Source organism: Heteronotia binoei, chromosome 1 (assembly GCF_032191835.1).
Source record: "Heteronotia binoei isolate CCM8104 ecotype False Entrance Well chromosome 1, APGP_CSIRO_Hbin_v1, whole genome shotgun sequence".
Lineage (NCBI taxonomy): Eukaryota > Metazoa > Chordata > Lepidosauria > Squamata > Gekkonidae > Heteronotia > Heteronotia binoei.
This window is the reverse complement of record NC_083223.1, coordinates 204,343,459-204,360,859: the sequence shown is the minus strand read 5'-3', so window position 1 is coordinate 204,360,859 and position 17,401 is coordinate 204,343,459. Positions and strand designations below refer to the sequence as shown.

Sequence of the window (17,401 nt, the reverse complement as noted above, 5' to 3'; positions counted from 1 at the left end):
GACTCCCAGTGGTTGACAGGGGCACTGGGCGGATCAGGTCGGGACTCTTGGCAGGGTTGGCATCTTTGAACCCACCCTTCTATCACCTCGTCCATCCCCAGCCACCATACATAGCTATGTGCCAGGGCCTTCATGCGCAGCATCTCTGGGTGTGTTTCGTGTAGGGCTTCCAGCACTTGCTTCTGCAATGGGGGGGGGGGTGGAACCACCACCCTGCTACCCCAGAGAAGGCACCCCTTGTGCATGGACAGTTCTTCTCTGCGTGATGCGAATGCCCTGAATTCTGCGACCAGTTTGCCCGTGGGCCACCCCCTTCCCACCCAGTCTAAAATGCATGCAAGGATGCGGTCTCTACCCATGGCCCTAGCTACCTCAGCAGCATGGAGGGGCCTCTCTGGTAGAGTCTCTATAAGCATCACATGGTGGGTGGGGGCGGGATCTGGGTCCATAGAGGGCAGCGGCAGGCGGCTGAGGGCTTCTGCGTGTCCCATAGCTTTGCCGGGGTGATGGACCAGGGCATACGTGTACGAGTTGAGGAACTGGTTCCACCGCAGGATGCGCTGTGACAGAATTTGCGGTGTCTGGCAGTCTGGGGCGAGGAGGCCCAGTAGCGGCTTATGGTCCGTGGCGATCGTGAAACACCAACCGTACAGGTAGTTGTTGAATTTATGCACCCCGGCCACTATTGCCAAGGCCTCCTTGTCTATCTGGGCATAGTTGCACTCTGCGGGGGTCAGGATCCTCGAATAATAGGCCATGGGAACCTCCCTCCTGTCTGGGAGTTGGTGCCCCAGAACGGCACCCACCCCGTACAGGGAAGCATCGCTTACCAGAATCACTGGTAAGGATTAGTCAAAATGGTGAAGCACATCATTGGAAACTAGGAGGTCCTTGACTGCCTGAAAAGTGGCGGCCTGCTTCTTTTCCCAGACCCATGGGGCGTTTTTATCGAGGAGCCTATGAAGGGGTTCTGCGGTGGCCACTTTGTGGGGCAAAAATGAATGATAAAATGTAATAATCCCAAGAAACTTTGTAACTCCGTCTTGCACGTGGGGGCCGGGGCGTGGACAATAGCCTTGGTCTTGTCGGCCGTCGGGTGGATTCCCGCGGTGTCTACTGCAAACCCCAAGAACACTACCCTTGACACCCCAAGGGAACTCTTCTCCCGCTTTACTTTAAGTCCCGCCGCCAGGAAACGGTGGAGTACCTCACGTGGACGGCTGCTGAACTCCTCAGCATTCTGGGTGGCGATCAAAATGTCATCAAAAAACGGTTGCACTCCGGGGATTCCTTTAAGAAGAGAATCCATTTGCTCTGAAAAATCCCCAGAGCCACACTAACCCCGAATTGCAACTGCCACACCCGAAAAGCTCCCCTGTGAGTCACAATGGTCTGGGCTTCGGCTGTCTCGGCATCCACCGGAAGTTGCTGGTACGCCTGGGCCAAGTCCAGTTTCCCAAAAACCTTAGAGCCAGCTAGGGCTGCCAGTATGTGGCTGACCACCGGAACAGGGTATGGGTTGTCCTGAAGTGCCTTATTTATTGTGCACTTGTAATCAGCGCATATGCGCTTATCTCCATTCGTCTTCACTGGAGTGACTACGGGTGTTTCCCATGTAGCACAGGATATCGGTTCTAGAACTCCCTGGGCCGTGAGGCGGTCCAGCTCCGCTTCTATTTTTTGTTTAAGAGCGAACGGAACTCGCCTGGCCTTCAGCCTTATCGGTCTCACGTGGGGATCGAAGGGTAAGGTGATGGGAGGCCCCTTGTAGCACCCCAGGGACCCATCAAACATTTCTAGGAATTCCCAACACACGTGCTCGAAATTTTGCGTTCGCATTTGCTGCACCCCCACTATTTGAATACCCAGCGGTTGAAACCAGGCCAGCCCCAGTAATGTGCTGAGCTGGCGTTTGACCACGAGAATGTCCAGCTTGCCCTTAAAGTTCTTAAACACTACCCTTACAGTGGCCCAACCCAAAATCTGTACAGGGTTTTTTTGGAAGTCCCGCAGTATGAAGTTCGCCAGTCACAGCTGGGGCCGGCCATGGAGACAAAGTTTTCTTAGAGATTTCTCCGAAATTATGGAGATGGAAGAGCCCAAGTCCCACTCCATTAGGCATGAAGCGCCCTCGATTAGGGCCGATACCCTGACCTTGTCTGGGGTGATGAGGGGCAAGTTCATTACCTGCAGTTTAGTCAATGCGGTCGAGTAGGCATCGGTCAACTCGTTGGTGGACTGGCGTCTGCGGGTGACCTTGGCAGGGCAAGCCCGCGCTATGTGGCCCACTCTTCCGCAGTTCCTGCAGTCCATGTTGCGATAGGGGCAGTCCCAGTGCTCGTGTGGATCCCCACAGGTGGCGCACTTGGTGTTGGCTGGTCTCTTTGTTGCTCATGGCTGAGTGGGTGCTCTCAGCCCCATTCCTGGTTGGCGACGTAGCTGGTTTGCCTCCTCCTCTGGATTGCCCGGTGCCATCTCCTCCTGGTGGTCGGCTTCCGCTCGCGGGTTGTTGTAAGCTTTGGCTGCTCTCTCGAACGTGGTGGCTTTGTTGAAGGTGAGTCGGAGTGTGGGCTCTTCCTTTGCGAAGAGCTTTTGCTGCAGTCTTTCATCTCGGAGGCCCCAGACGAAGCGATCCCTCAGGGCTTCATCCAGCTTGTCGAAGCTGCAGTTCCCCGCGATTTGGCAGAAGGCGGCCAGGTAGACGGCGGCTGTTTCTCCCGCCCCTTGATCCCTCTTGTGAAAGAGGAATCGGTGGGCAATGATGGAAGGCTGGGGCAAGAAGTACCCGATCAGGAGTCTATCTCCTCATACATTTTCTCCGTGATCTTTGCAGGGGCCAAAAGACTCTTTGCAATCCCAAATGTGGCCTCCCCACAGACACTCAGGAGCACGTCTCTCTTACGGCTGTCATCTGTAATCATGTTTGCTCATAGGTAGCAGTCGACCCGCTCCGTTTAGGTCTCCCACCTATCAGGGTTGGCGGGGTCGAACTCTGCAAGGTGGCCTGTCGTCCCACTTAGGTTAGCCATGGCGGCGGTGGGCGCTTCCGTCTCCCTTGAATGCGTGCCTTCCTCATCTCTGGCCAGGTCAGCAAAGTCCCGCTTGGGGAATTACCCAGCTAGAATCCCATCCTCATCGCCACTGTAATGTACTGAGTGACGAGACGTGTTGAAGGCAACATGCTTTATTAGCGAGTACATCACAAGGCAAGGCAATGCGGGCTGGGTCCCGATTATATACATACCCTGGAACAACCCTCAGTCTGGCCAGGTCCAATCCTGGCCGGTTAAACTTCCCGCCACAGATCTTGATTGGCGGAACATATTTGCAGAGCTACATTCGGGGACCAGTGGGCTTTCACTGGTCACCTCCGTAGCATCTGCTGTGTTGTAATTTCGGGACTGAAATGCAAGACACAACAGTAAATATGTAGGCTATGTTCCATTACAACTTGCCTCTGAACAACTTCCTGTTTGTCTCAACAGACCTGTCTTCTGGAAGACTACAACCATCCTGAGTTTTTGGTCTCAAACTGGGGCCTTGTAAGCTATTTACAGATGCATGGTATGTAGCTGAAAAAATGATAGCTGAATATTGGAAGTGGTTGAGTGTTGGAGCAACATTTGATAATTCTTTGTTTAGCAAGCACTTATTGTGTGGTAATCCTGATTTGCCAATTTCCAGCTCAAAATATACAGAGCAAAAACACCCCCAAGAAATAGCTTTATATACAAACATTAATTCATGATCAGGCATATAATGCATAGCATTATATATATAGATTGTGATTATGGTAAAGATTCATAAAATGGAACCAAGTTATTATAAACACTCTAATCACAGAGATCTAATGTTTTAGACAAACAAAAAAAATCTTAAGCATACTATTTCTAATGTGTGTCTTTCAAAAACTGGATGTGACAAGATTTGCATGAAATAGTATACTAAGATATGCCATGTCCCTGTCAGATATTGACTGCCTCTATAGTTTAGAAGTTAGGAGTTTGCTATGTTTATAGTGTAATAATTATTTTAAGTTCATTGAAGTCAGTGGACTTAGAAAGGTGTATTTATCATTTTACTGTAAAGGCCTTCCCACAATATTTCATGGATACAAATCTGGAAGTGATTTTAAAAATATCCATGACACATAATGTGAAAAGGAGGCTACTAAAGTGACTTAGAAGCACTAAGAAACAATGTGGGAGGCAACAAAGTCCACAGTGAAGGCTGCTGATCAAGAGCCTTCAAATAGACTTTTTCATTCTGCTGCACACAAAGGCATTTCTAGTCCACAAAGGCAGGGCCTAAAGCTTAATATCTGTCTAACGCCACCATAGTAATAAGTCATGACAAAAACATCTACTTTAGCCCTCTAATATAATAAATATACCCAGGGCTTTTTTTTAAAGCAGGAATGCACAGGAATGCAGTTCCGGCTGGCTTGGTGTCAGGGGGTGTGGCCAAATATGCAAATGAATTCCTGCTGGGCCTTTTCTATTAAAAAACCCTATGTGAAACAATGGTGACAACAGGGGGTGTGGCCTAATGTGCAAATGAGTTCTTGCTGGGCTTTTTCTACAAAAGATGTCCTGAATATACCATATCACAGTAATAGGTTGCCAAGCCCAGCCCAACAATTCACAGGAGAATGGGAGTAGAGGTGAAGCTGACTATCAGTGATGGTGTACATCACATCCCAGATAACTCAGAAGTGGTATCAGAGCTCTATGGTAAAACCATATAGGTTTTGGTGATTCCTGTATAGGACTGATGTCACTTCTGGGGGAAATCTGGAAGTGATGCCATTCCTCTTTAGGTCTTGCTGAAAGTGGCTGCTAGAGAGCTGTGACATCTCTTCCAGGTTTTCTGGGAAGTGACATCACGCCACTGCTGCTGGCAGTTTTTTTAAAAAAGAATCTTTCTTCTGCCAGCTGCTGGAGTGCCAGCAGGCAAGGCATACTGGAGATGGGAGATCCTACAACCCTGTGGGCACATGGCAGCCCTACAGAATTACAGTCTTGTATTTGAGGCTGAACCCTCCCTGAACTTGCAAGTCATTCCTACAACTCCCCCACAGTTGGACCCTACACAAGGGGAATGTGTACTGACTCTTCACACATACAGAGCACACAGTTTGGGTCTGGGGTTCTCACTCTTTGTCAAATGTAACATAATTACAGGAGATTTAGATTCTCCTAAATTTCTGTGTATTGTATTGTTTTGTAAAATACTAATAAAACTAGATACATAACAGACATAATATCATAAAAAAAGAATTGTGAAACTTAAACTGACTTTTGTCAGATGTCCTTGGCAAATACAGCCAGGTGTCAAAGCCACTGTAGATGCGCTGCCTTCCCTCCATTAGCACATATTCCTTCAGCTGTCCATTCAGAAGGAAGGTGTGACTCCAGTCAAGGTAGATTGTGGATAAATTGCTGACAACTGTAAATGGAGCTTTGTACTGGGGTACTGGCAAAAAAAGCAGGATAGTTTGCTTATAAATTGAAAGCAGCCTCTGACTTCAGGAGACTAAATACATAAATATAAGAACCAAAGCCATTTTCTGCCTCAGCTACTGAGTGGAAAAACTGTCATTTTAGTATCTGAGTAAAGAAACAATTTTTCTTGATCTGGGCTGCTGCAACTAGTAAGAGAAGGAAACGTTAATATAATATTGAGCTTTTCCACTGTTCCATATGCTTCTCAAGCATCAGTTCAGGAACCAAGAGACGAGGCCAGCTTATGTGAATCTATTTGATCTTCCAAGCCAGGGATGGGCAAACTTATTTAATGTTAGAGCCACATAGAATAAATGTCAGATGTTTGAGAGCCACAAGACAGGAAGGAAGGAAGGAAAATAGATGGGGAGGAAGGAGGAAGGGAGAGAAGGAAAGAAAGTAACTTTAAATGAATTCTCCAAGTCACTGGCTGGCTTGGCTTGGAGAAGTGATTTAAAGAGAAAAATGCCTTCTCCAAGCTGGCTGACGGGGTGGGGGATTCAAGAGCCACACAATATGTGTGAAAGAGCCACATGTGGCTCCTGAACCACAGTTTGATTACTTCTGTTCCAAGCTCTCTTTGTATCCAACTTCGAGGTGCTCCAAAGAAAGAAGCTGATAGAGGCTAACAGCTGGCCAGTCAACAGCTCTTCCTCAGAGCTCCTTTGCTGTTACTTGAACCCACTTTTTGGATTCTTTGTTTTGTCTTGCTTAGTCCTGACTCTTGGAAAATCCAAGAGTATGTTGACTTTGTTTCTGCCTCTTTGCCCTTAATTTTCTTTGTGGCCCAGTTATGTTGTACAAGTTCCAATGTGCTCCCTCACATGCAGATCTGTGTTTGCCCCAGCAGACAGGAGCAGAACCTAAGAGAGAATAGCTTGCCTTAAGCCAGCTAATGAGTTTATAGCTGCAGCTGTGCTGGAATCCAGAACCTTCCTGTTTTTAACACACTCTCAGCTATTTTAATACATCTCATTTTTTGCTTAGTGAGAAATGTCAGAAAGGGAGACAGAAGGGGGAGCTGAACTGGTTGTTTCCAGTCATCATGTGTTCTGTCTTGAGAGATGTTTTCTTGGTTCAAACAACCATGTATCCCATTTACACTGGCAACTCTGGGGCTGTGGTCATTTGCAATTGCAACTCAGTTTTCCATTGTGGATAAAACAATCCAGGAAGCAGCCCCCATGTTGCCAATGATTGGCAACTTTTCATTGAAGCTGAAGAATATAATTATATATGGCAATCTGGGTACAGGGATGTCTAGCAAGCAAACTCCTAATTAAAAGTGCTTCATATCCATGAAGATAATAATAATAATAGATTTTATTTATATCCCGCCCTCCCCGCCTAGGCGGCTCAGGGCGGCTAACAACAATTCAACATTAACATAAATAGGTAAAACATTGAATTTAACAATTAAAATTAAACATATAAAAACCAGTTAATTGAATTAAAATACATAGATAAATAAAGCATTAATTGGACTATGGCTTGGAACCCATGACACAGGGTGTCTGTTGTGGGGGAGGAAGGTAAAGGAGATTGTAAGCCGCTCTGAGACTCTGAGATTCACAGAGAAGGGCGGGGGATAAATCCAATATCATCTTCTTCAACATTCCCCCCCCCCCACACACACACACATTTCTCTCTGTGCCCTGTGGTGACTTTTGTCCACTGCAGCACATGTTTCCTCTGCTGCTAGAACTTCTGTGTGCACTAGCCATGTTTTCAAGGAGCCCTTATGCAAGCAGAAGAGCTAGTGGCATAGGAAGTGAATGCCACAGCAAAGAAAATTCTGTCACTGAATAAGAAAAGTCTGGAGGAACATAAGAACATAAGAGAAGCCATGTTAGATCAGGCCAATGGCCCATCCAGTCCAACATTCTGTGTCACACAGCGGCCAAATATATATATATATATATATATATATATATATATATATATATATATATATATATATATATATATATACACACACACACACACACACACATACACACTGTGGCTAATAGCCACTGATGGACCTCTGCTCCATATTTTTATCTAACCCCTTCTTGAAGGTGGCCATGCTTGTGGCCGCCACCACCTCCTGTGGCAGTGAATTCCACATGTTAATCACCCTTTGGGTGAAGAAGTACTTCCTTTTATCCGTTTTAACCTGTCTGCTCAGCAATTTCATCGAATGCCCACGAGTTCTCGTATTGTGAGAAAGGGAGAAAAGTACAATCTTAACTGCTGGAGGATTCTCCTATCAAAATGATAATGGGGGGAGCAGCCAAAATCTCTAACCTTTTAGCTATGGTGTTTACACATTAGAAAAATCAATGGTGGCTTTTTGCTGAGTGGTTAAAGATACAGCAGAAATGAATTTAAAAATAAGCATCTCAAGCACATTTAAAAAATTTGAATTTCCTTGTATGAATTCAAAATCTAATTTTCCAAATAACATGAGTCATTACTTGGAAAAGCTGCTTCAGTACAGAGGGTTTTCTCCACTCTGGTATCCAAATTGGAGAATTATTTTGGTCCATCCATACAATGTGCTTTAATTTTGCTCCTTTCCCACACTCAGCACACTTTTCCCTGAACCTACTCCACTACAATAGTTTTAGGAAGAGTGTAGTCCAAGCATGTTATCATGTCATCTGGACAGGGAAGGCATGTTTCCAAAGGTCCCACATTGGTGCCATTCTCCTTCTTTCTGTCTCTTACAGTTGTCATTTTCCCCACTTTTTGAAAATGATAATTGCTATAGAGCTATAATACTATGATACTAACACTATACTATTTATTGATTTCTAAAAAAAAGTCCTATGGAGCATGGCAGGGCAAAGTACAAGCTGACTGATGGACCAAAGTATGTAGAAAACTTCCATGTGGATGATTTATTGCCAGTGTACATGCCTCTGTATTTTCAGTGGTGAAAAATGCAAAACAGAGAATAAGCAGTGTTTGGATTGAGCAAAATTATGTCAGGAACAAACTCAGGAAGGAAATTATGTTCTATATATGAAATGATGCTGTATATATAATTTTTAATATAACGATATTTTATATATAAATATCTTATCATCATGGTCAGGGATTCAGACTGTGCCTCCGCCCCCCCCCCCCCACCGGTTATAATTGGGATGAAAGTCAGTTTATGGACTTGGGGCAGGTATGCTCATTTGTCATGATTTTGGCTCTGCACTAAAGCAAAGAAGAAAGCTTGCAAGCCAGTGATGACTTCCTTTTTTTAAATTACATGTTTCAGAATCTGCCGAGGAAGAAGAAACAAAGAACCAGAGTGTGTGTACAACAGATCTGAAGGGCTGATGGAGTTAACAAGCTGAATAAATTAATACAGTAATTAACTAACTAGACTATATAAATCAGTGTGACCTGTAATGATGGTTCCTAGGAGGCCAGTCTCTCATTGCAAAACTATTGTGATAAAGCTGCAGAGAAGTCAGCGTTTCAGATCACTAATTTTAGTAACTTTTACTGTGAAGCTGTAAATGAAAATAGGAATGTATAAAGAAATAACCGCATAAATGTCCACCTACATAATCTAACCCAAATAAAATACAGGGGGTTTTTTTTAACCAAAAAATGATCCTCAAAGGCTAAATGTCCAATATAACCATAATGTGGTTAAACTGGCTTTAATTCTGCACTTTGGGAGTAGGTACATTGTTATAATATAAACCAAATCAGTTGGCTTAGGTCTGGAGGGACTGAGGAAAGAAGCTCCCTCTGAAGAAGTGTGATTGGTGGGCAACCAGGCAAGGGCCTTCTTAGCTGCTGCCCTGTGCTGTGGAACTTCCTCCCTCAGAATATAATATTTGGTACTATTGCTTTTGGACTTCAGGTGTGGGCATCTGGTGACTAAGCTGGTGATGCATTAGGAAGTTTCTGTTCAAAACACTGTGGTTCAGAAAACTAACAAACAAAAATGACATTCCTTAGGAAAGGTGCTGACTCCCATGCCTACTGACTTGGCTAATAACATGAGAGAAAGAGAGCTCTGAGCTTCAGTATAAGGGTTTGGAAGTGGCATGTGGGAATGAGTAAACGGATATAACCTGGTTGCATTGAATGAGTACAAATTTCCCCAGGCCAGATGATGTGTACCCAAAAGTGCTCAAAGAACTTTCTAGAGAGCTTGCAGAGTTTTTGTCAATCATCTTCCAGACCTCTTGGAGGATGGGAGACAAGCCACAAGACTGGAGGAGAGCATTTGTCATTCTAATTTTCAAAAAAAGGAGTAGGGATGACCCAGGAAACTACAGGCCAGTCAGTCTGACCTCTGTCCCAGAGAAGACACTGAAGCAGATTTTAAAGGGATCAATCTGTGAGCATCTAAAGGACAACTTGGTGATCCAGGGAAGTCAGCACAGATTCACTAACAGATCCTACCAGACCAACCTCATTTCCTTCTTTGATCGAGTGACGAGTTTACTAGATTGAGGAAATGCTGTCAATATTGTTTACCTGGATTTCAATAAAGCTTTTGATAGGGTTCCCCATGATGTTCTGTTGGGCAAAATAGAGGACTATGGACTGGACTCTAGGATAGTTAGGTGGATAGGGAACTGATTAGAGAACTGCTCTCGAATAGTAGTTGTCAGTGACATTTCAACTGAATGGAGGGAGATATCCAGTGGGGTACCACAAGATTTGGTTCTGGGCCTAGTACTTTTCAATATTTTTATCAATGATTTGGATGAGGATGTGGAGGGGTTACTCATTACATTTGCAGATGACACCAAATTGGGAGGAGCAGCAGCAAAAGATATAGAAGTCAACTAGATAAGAACACACTGGAAAAGTGGGTGCAAGTAAACAAGATGTAATTTAACAAGGATAAGTATCGAGTTTTACATCTGGGTAACAAAAATGAGGAATATGCATACTGGGTGGGGGATACACTTCTGGATAGCAGTGTGTGTGAACAAGACCTTGGGGTATGAGTGGACTGTAAGTTAAATATAAGCAACCAATATGATGTAGCAACCAAAAAGGCAAATTCCATCTTGGGGTGTATCAACAGAGGCATAACATTCAAATTACAAGATGCCATAGTCCCACGGTACACTGCATTGGTCAGGCTGCATAAGAAGGACGCAGGCAGAATGGAGTGGGTGCAGAGAAGAGTAATGAGGATAATCAGGGGCCTGGAGACCAAGCCCTACGAGGAAAGGCTAAGGGACTAGGGAGTATGCAATCTGGAGAAGATGAGATTGAAGGGAAAACATGATTGTTCTCTTTAAGTATTTGAAGGGCTGCCACTTAGAGGAGGGCAGGGAGCTGTTTCTGTTGGCAGCAGAGGACAGGACTTGCAATAATGGATCCAAATTAAGGGTAAGAAGGTACCAGCTGGATATCAGGAAAAACTTCATTATTTCAGTGGTCTTCTGTTTATATAATTAGCTAGTTTTGCCATTATTGCATATTCAGCTAGTTTTCCTTTCCAGATGTTTATTGTGGGACAGTCTTCTGACTTCCATTTCATTGCAAATGTTACTCTGGCAGCTGTCAACATATATCTAAGTAAGTCTTATGAGGTTCTATCTATATTGTCTGGCAGGATTGCCAATAACATTGGTTTCACTGGACATTTGTATCTTAAAATGTTTTGCATTTCTTCATGTATGTATTTCCAGTATCTTTTCATCTTGGTGCAGGTCCACCACATATGGTAGAATATGCCTTCTGCTTCTTTGCATTTCCAGCAAAAGACTCTTTATAATTCTTATTCATCCCTTTAGTATCTTTTGGGAGTAATGCATCATCTATAGAACATCTTATACCAGTTTTCTCTTAGTGCTTGACTAGCAGTAAATTTAATGTCCTCAGTCCACTGAAACCATATTACCTCACCCAAATTTTGAATCCATTTGATCATGCAGGGTTTATCTGTTCTTCTTCAGGGTCATATTGAAGCAATAACTTGAAAATAGTTAAGTATCTTGATTCCTGAAACTAATTGTATATTATATGATGAAGATATCGATCACAGTTATAACTTTTTTTAGTACTTAGTACTCTACCAGCATTTAAATACTTTGTAAGAATAAGACGTAGAAATTGTTGAATGTTTAAGATAATATCTAGGCTCTTGGGATGGTTTAAACTTAATATTAAAATCTATCTAATTGTAAGAGATGTGATTTTTTATTGTTAATAGGATACTGCAATTAAGAAGGTTCCTGATTATTCTTTTAAAGAGAGAATTCACCTTAAGTACTGTAACAATGACATATAACTATTTGCTCTTATATTTGAAATCATTAAATGGTTTAGACACTATCTGGGGTTCTCAGGATGGTTTAAATGTAGTATAAGAATTTATTTAACTGTAAAAGATATAACTTCTGGTCATTAATAGAATATCACAACTGATAAGATTCTTATCTATTCTTAGAGACTTCAAAATACTGTAATGTTTAATGTATTTTTACAAAAACATTTGATTTTACTTGTTGTATGTAACTTTTCTTAAAATTTGAAAATGATTGATGAATCTATACTTTCCCCTTCTGTACCTCCCCTTTTTCCTTCGAAAAAAATATAAAAAAATTAATCAGGAGGAAAAACTTTTTTACAGTAAGAGTTGTTCAGCAGTGGAATCAGCAACCGAGGGGGGTGGTGAGCTCCCTCTCACTGGCAGTCTTTAAGGAATGGCTGGATGAACACTTGTTGGGGATGCTCTAGGCTGATCCTGCACTGAGCAGGGGGTCGAATTAGATGGCCTGTATGGCCCCTTCCAATTCTATGCTTCTGTGATTTCAGTAGCACATGTCCATTTTGATTCGAATTTGATTTGGAAAAGCCATCAATCTCTGAATGAGTTGTCTGCTTAATTTAAACTGGGTACCTAAGCAGAATACAATGTGGCTAGATGATTATTCATTTCTTATGCTTGTCTCTGCAAACTCACCCTCTTTTTTGGTAACCAAACTAATCCATTCTGAAGTACTGCTGCCAACTGAATTGTAGGACACGACTCTCAGGTAGTAGGTTGTGTAAGGCTGTAGATCACTCACATTGGAACTCTGGCCACTGCCTGTATACTTCACTTCAATAGGACCAGGTTTACAAGTCCTTGCTATTGGCTGTAAATGAGGAGGGCAGGACATATACATGTGGAGTTCATACCTGGAAGAAAAGATGGAACCAGCATCAAAAGTGTAGGGACTAACCTTTCACAAGTTTGGAAAAATATACTCTAAATTCCTAAGCACAAGCACCAAATTTCTAGGTTCTGTACATATTTGGTATTACTTTACACATGCCTAAGATAATATTTTTTACTTTTCTTAAACTGTAATATTAATTCCTGATTTGTCTAATTCCTGATTTGTTTGGTTGGCATGGACAGCACACTGAAGATTGTTGCTATCTTTACTTGCAATGGGCAAAACACAATAGGTTTCCATTTAGCTCTTCTATAATTTTAAAAACTTAAACTTGAGTCTTTAATATCAGAATTAAAGCAAGCATATTAGCAAATAAACCTGATTGTCATTGCCATTAGTTTCACTGAGAAATTCATTTCTGAATGTAAACTCCTCACTCAAGGGATCCACTACTTCCAAATGTTAAGCAGATAACAAAAAGCATTCCAGCTTTATAAGCAATTAAATGTTTCACTTGCAGGATGGACCATGAATTGGTGTGCAAGTGATAGTCTTCCTCTTCCTTTGAGATTCTTAAGTAAGGGGATGCAGGATTGTAGGGGTTTCTTTAAGCATGCAGAGACAGCCCCGTGGGGCAGAGTGTTAAAGCTGCAATACTGCAATCCTAAACTCTGCTCACGACCTGAGTTTGATTCCCGGCGGAAGCTGGATTTTCAGGTAGCTGGCTCGAGGTTGACTCAGCCTTCCATCCTTTCGAGGTCGGTAAAATGAGTACCCAGCTTGGTGGTGGGGGGGGGGGGATGTAGATGATCGGGGAAGGCAATGGCAAACCACCCCGTAAAAAGTCTGCCGTGAAAACGTTGTGAGAGCAACATCACCCCAGAGTTGGAAACGACTGGTGTTTGCACAGGGGACCTTTCCTTTTTTCCTTAAGCATGCAGATGATAGAAGCAAACCATTTCTCCTCATATCTTGCCTCACTGCATTCTGCTTATTTCAATATTGTCTTTTCTTCACAATAGAATTCTTGTAATGGATCCCAATAAGTGAAATACAGTGAGGCAAAGTGGCAGTTAGCTCTCCTTGCATACATCTTTCAGTTTTGCTTAAAAATTAGACATATAAACTGAGGTTTACAAGTATATGGACAGATTCATGTATACTGCAGCCCTCATAGTACAATAAAGGCACCCAAGAGACCTGATAATCTGAACAGGATGAACAGAGATGGTCTAATCCTTCACCATCACTGACCTCTTTCACATAATGTATGCATTTTTAGGCTCCCTATTATTAAATGGAAGCCTTAAGCCTTCCCCCACCTCAGTTTTCAGAGGACACAAAGATGGGCCAGTGATCTTGCTGCCTATCTTGAGGTAGGAAGAATTCTATTTGTTTTTATCATCACCACCCTGGTTTCAGTAGATAAACTGTCTGCTGGGGATGGGGGTGGTGGTTGTGGTGTTGATCTCCTCTACTAGGCCTCATTTGAGGCAGGAGCTCATAGGAGTGGAGCTCCGGAACCTTTTATTGTGCTCTTTCTTTCTTAACCCCCCCCCCAAAAAAAAAACTTGCTTCTGGGCTCCATTGTTCAAACTCCCTGTGAGAATTTTGCTAAACTTTAAGTTTTGACAAACTTTCTAATATTTCCCCCACAAAAAATGGGAAAATAATCAAAACATAAAGCAGATGATGAAAATCATCATGCCACTGTGGCCGCAAAGGAGAAAGTAATTTAAAAATTAAAAAAGTAAAATTTTATTATGACAATTATAATTCAAGAAGCATTTTAAGGTAGATGCTGAGCTGATATAATTTAGTACACCTGGTGATGTGAGGGTTGTGTGGCATATGCAAATGAGTTATGCAAAAGAGTTGTGCTAATGAGCTCCAACATCTCTTTTTCTATGAAATGATCCCGTTTATCCCCAATCTGTTCCGCCTGCTCGCCAGTGGAAACAAACAAAGCTGTTGATTCTGCTTAACTCATGCAACCCTAGATGATGAAATAACTCAAGCAAGCAACAGGACCTCTTCTGATATAGAATCTGAAAGCCTTCCTAAAGTCAGTGAGATGGTGCAGTGATTGACAGAATGTGGAAAGGGTATGTACAGAAATGCCAGTTGTTATCTGGTTTAGTGGGAAGACTGGCTAACTGTTCTGGTTGAATAATATTCCTGCTCAGGGCATATCTGCTGTGTCACTCTCTCTAATGTCACTGTCTCTTCCATCTCCTGTTGCCTGGGCATCATAAAAGCAAACAGGAAGAAACCAGAAATGGTTTCTGATTATGATTATTGATCCTCAAAAACATAAATCATTCTGTGTAGATTTGGAACTGTTATGATATTTATGCATACTGATGGCTTGGGATAATTTTAATTAGTAAAGTTCTCACTCAATGTCCATGGTCTTTACTGGTTCAGATTTTATTATTGGTCTCTATCATGATGATCAGCAGATAATCTCTATTATGCAACCCATTCTTCTTTGGTGCTATATGCAAATGGAGACAGGTTTCTGCATATATATCTCTAGGTGGATGGAGAATCTTGCAAGGAAAATAGGTTTTCTGCGTATGATTTTGCAGGCCAGTCCATCAGCCAGAGCTGCATGTAGGAAAACCAATAAAAAGCTGAATTCTTGCCAATCAAATCTACGTAAGGGCACGCTGGATACAGTCATTGTTACAACCATCACTCAGTAACAACAGAAATTCCAAGCTTCTTTGACAGGACTATACATTGCTCTATTGGTTTTGTGCCATGGATTCAATGCTATAAAACTACTTGGTATCAGCTGATGTTGCCTTCTTGATCTCTGTAACCCAGGGCATTTTCATAAATGTCATTAAAACAAGCACCGTTGAATTTCTCCCATGTTATTGGTGCCACTTGATAATGTTATTTATTTATTCACATATCTGTGGCCCCCCTCTCCAGAGACCCCGCTCATCTTCCAAAGTAAAACATAACACACAAAATATGAAAGTCATTAGCTAAGGATGCCAGCTTCCAGGTGGGACCTGGGGATCCACCAGAATTACAGTACATCTCCAGACTAGAGATCAGTTCCCCTGCAGAAAATGAATGCTTTTGAGAGTAGACTGTATGGCATTGTACCCCATTGAGGTTCCTATCCTCCCCAGGCTCCATCTCCAAATCACTAAGTCTCCCCCAGCCTGGGGCTGTCAACCCTACCCCCCACTCCCTGACAGACACCATGGGGGACCAGGCAACCCTATTAACAACTGAAAACCCAGCATTAAAAACTTAATCAGATAAAACAAAAACACAAAGCTAAACAAAAACGCAAAAATTACCAGCTTTAAAAAAATCTCATAAAATAGTTACATATTAAACAGAACTGAGCCATTTTAAATCAATTGCACATTTTGACTAGGATACATTTTATTATTGCTTTAATTCTACCATCCTTAGTTATCTTTCTAATGTTACCTTCTAACAATGCCATTGGGTTCCTGTGGTGTATCCCATTTAAAAGAAGCATTCCTTGAGGTTACACAATGTACATAGGGAGGTGGCTGTTGTGAAGGCGGAGCAGGCTGAGTGGTGAGTTCTGCCACAGGTCCTTTGCTGCAGCAATTGAAACAGGTACAGGCTTCTACTCCAACAGAATAGGTAGTGAATGGCTTAAGCCCATGGATTGTTTGCTGGGTGGCAGTTCCTTCAGACAACTGATAAGAAAGAGGACAGCATATCAGGTTGGGAACAGAAAGTCAGATTAATGAAGCCGTAATCAGGCCTAGGATCCTCAGCTGGATAAACTGTGGTACAGTATTCTACCACTACAAGCAATGTTCCCTTTAAGCTGCAGAGTCTTGTAAGCAAAAATTATACTTCGTGAACTACTCGTATTAAAGTTGTCAGCTGCTGGCATTAAAGTTGTGAGTTATTGCATAAATTGTTGTGCTCTGGGGTTATCCTTCCTGAATTTAGACAAAAATGTGTGAGCCGGAGGCTAAAAAGCTGTGAGGTAGCTCACGCTAACTCAGCTTAGTGGAAACACTGCTTACAACTCAGTTAAATAGCCCGGACAGCCTTCAACACAAGGAAGCACCTTATTTTTGAATGTTCTTGAGGAACCCTCTCTTCATATAATAAAATAGCATATCAGGAAACAGACTGATATGCTAGTCCACTGAAAAGTGCAAACAGCCATTGATAGGCAGGAGGATTCAAAAACAGAACATGCAAATGTGTAATACAATCTAAAATTACTTCTCTATGTAGTTTATAAAACTAAAACAAATAGAATTGTGATTGTTACAATTACAGCAAGAAATTATATTTTCAGTCTTGATGAAATCTGGGTAGTTGTTCTATTAATTAATAAATGGAGTAATTCCAAGGCTTAAATCATTATTCTTTAGTTATGGGTATCACATAGTTTTTGCAATATCTTGTGCAAACAATCTTGGTGACTCTAGAAGATTTATTAAGAACGAGTTAAGAGAAATTTGATACTCTCAACATGTATAGCAAAATAATATAAGCAGTGGATCTAATAGTAATATTGAAAATATAAAGCTTGAGTCCAATATTGTTGGATGCTGGGAAGCTCATCATGCATACAAAAAATCTACATCACAAACATACTATGGAAAATCCTGTTAGGTCTTTCTGGCATTAATTACCAGCTACACAGAATCTCATACTGAGCTTTTATGAACAGCTAATACAAAAAAATCTTTGGTCTTCATTCATGTATATTCAAAAAAGTGAATCCTACATCTTTTCCTCACAGTATCA

At 42.3% G+C, this 17,401-nt stretch overlaps 1 protein-coding gene across 1 annotated transcript in view; it reads right to left on the bottom strand.

Moving 5' to 3' along the window:
• The window catches only part of USH2A (usherin), a 1,244,521-nt gene that overhangs the window by 24,945 nt on the left and 1,202,175 nt on the right, over positions 1-17,401 (bottom strand). The window contains exons 66-68 of the mRNA XM_060246775.1: positions 16,088-16,326; positions 12,430-12,647; positions 5,299-5,475 (exon numbers count right to left, since the gene is read on the bottom strand). Of these exons, the coding sequence (XP_060102758.1) occupies positions 5,299-5,475; positions 12,430-12,647; positions 16,088-16,326 (634 nt within the window). The remainder of the gene's footprint in view (positions 1-5,298; positions 5,476-12,429; positions 12,648-16,087; positions 16,327-17,401) is intronic.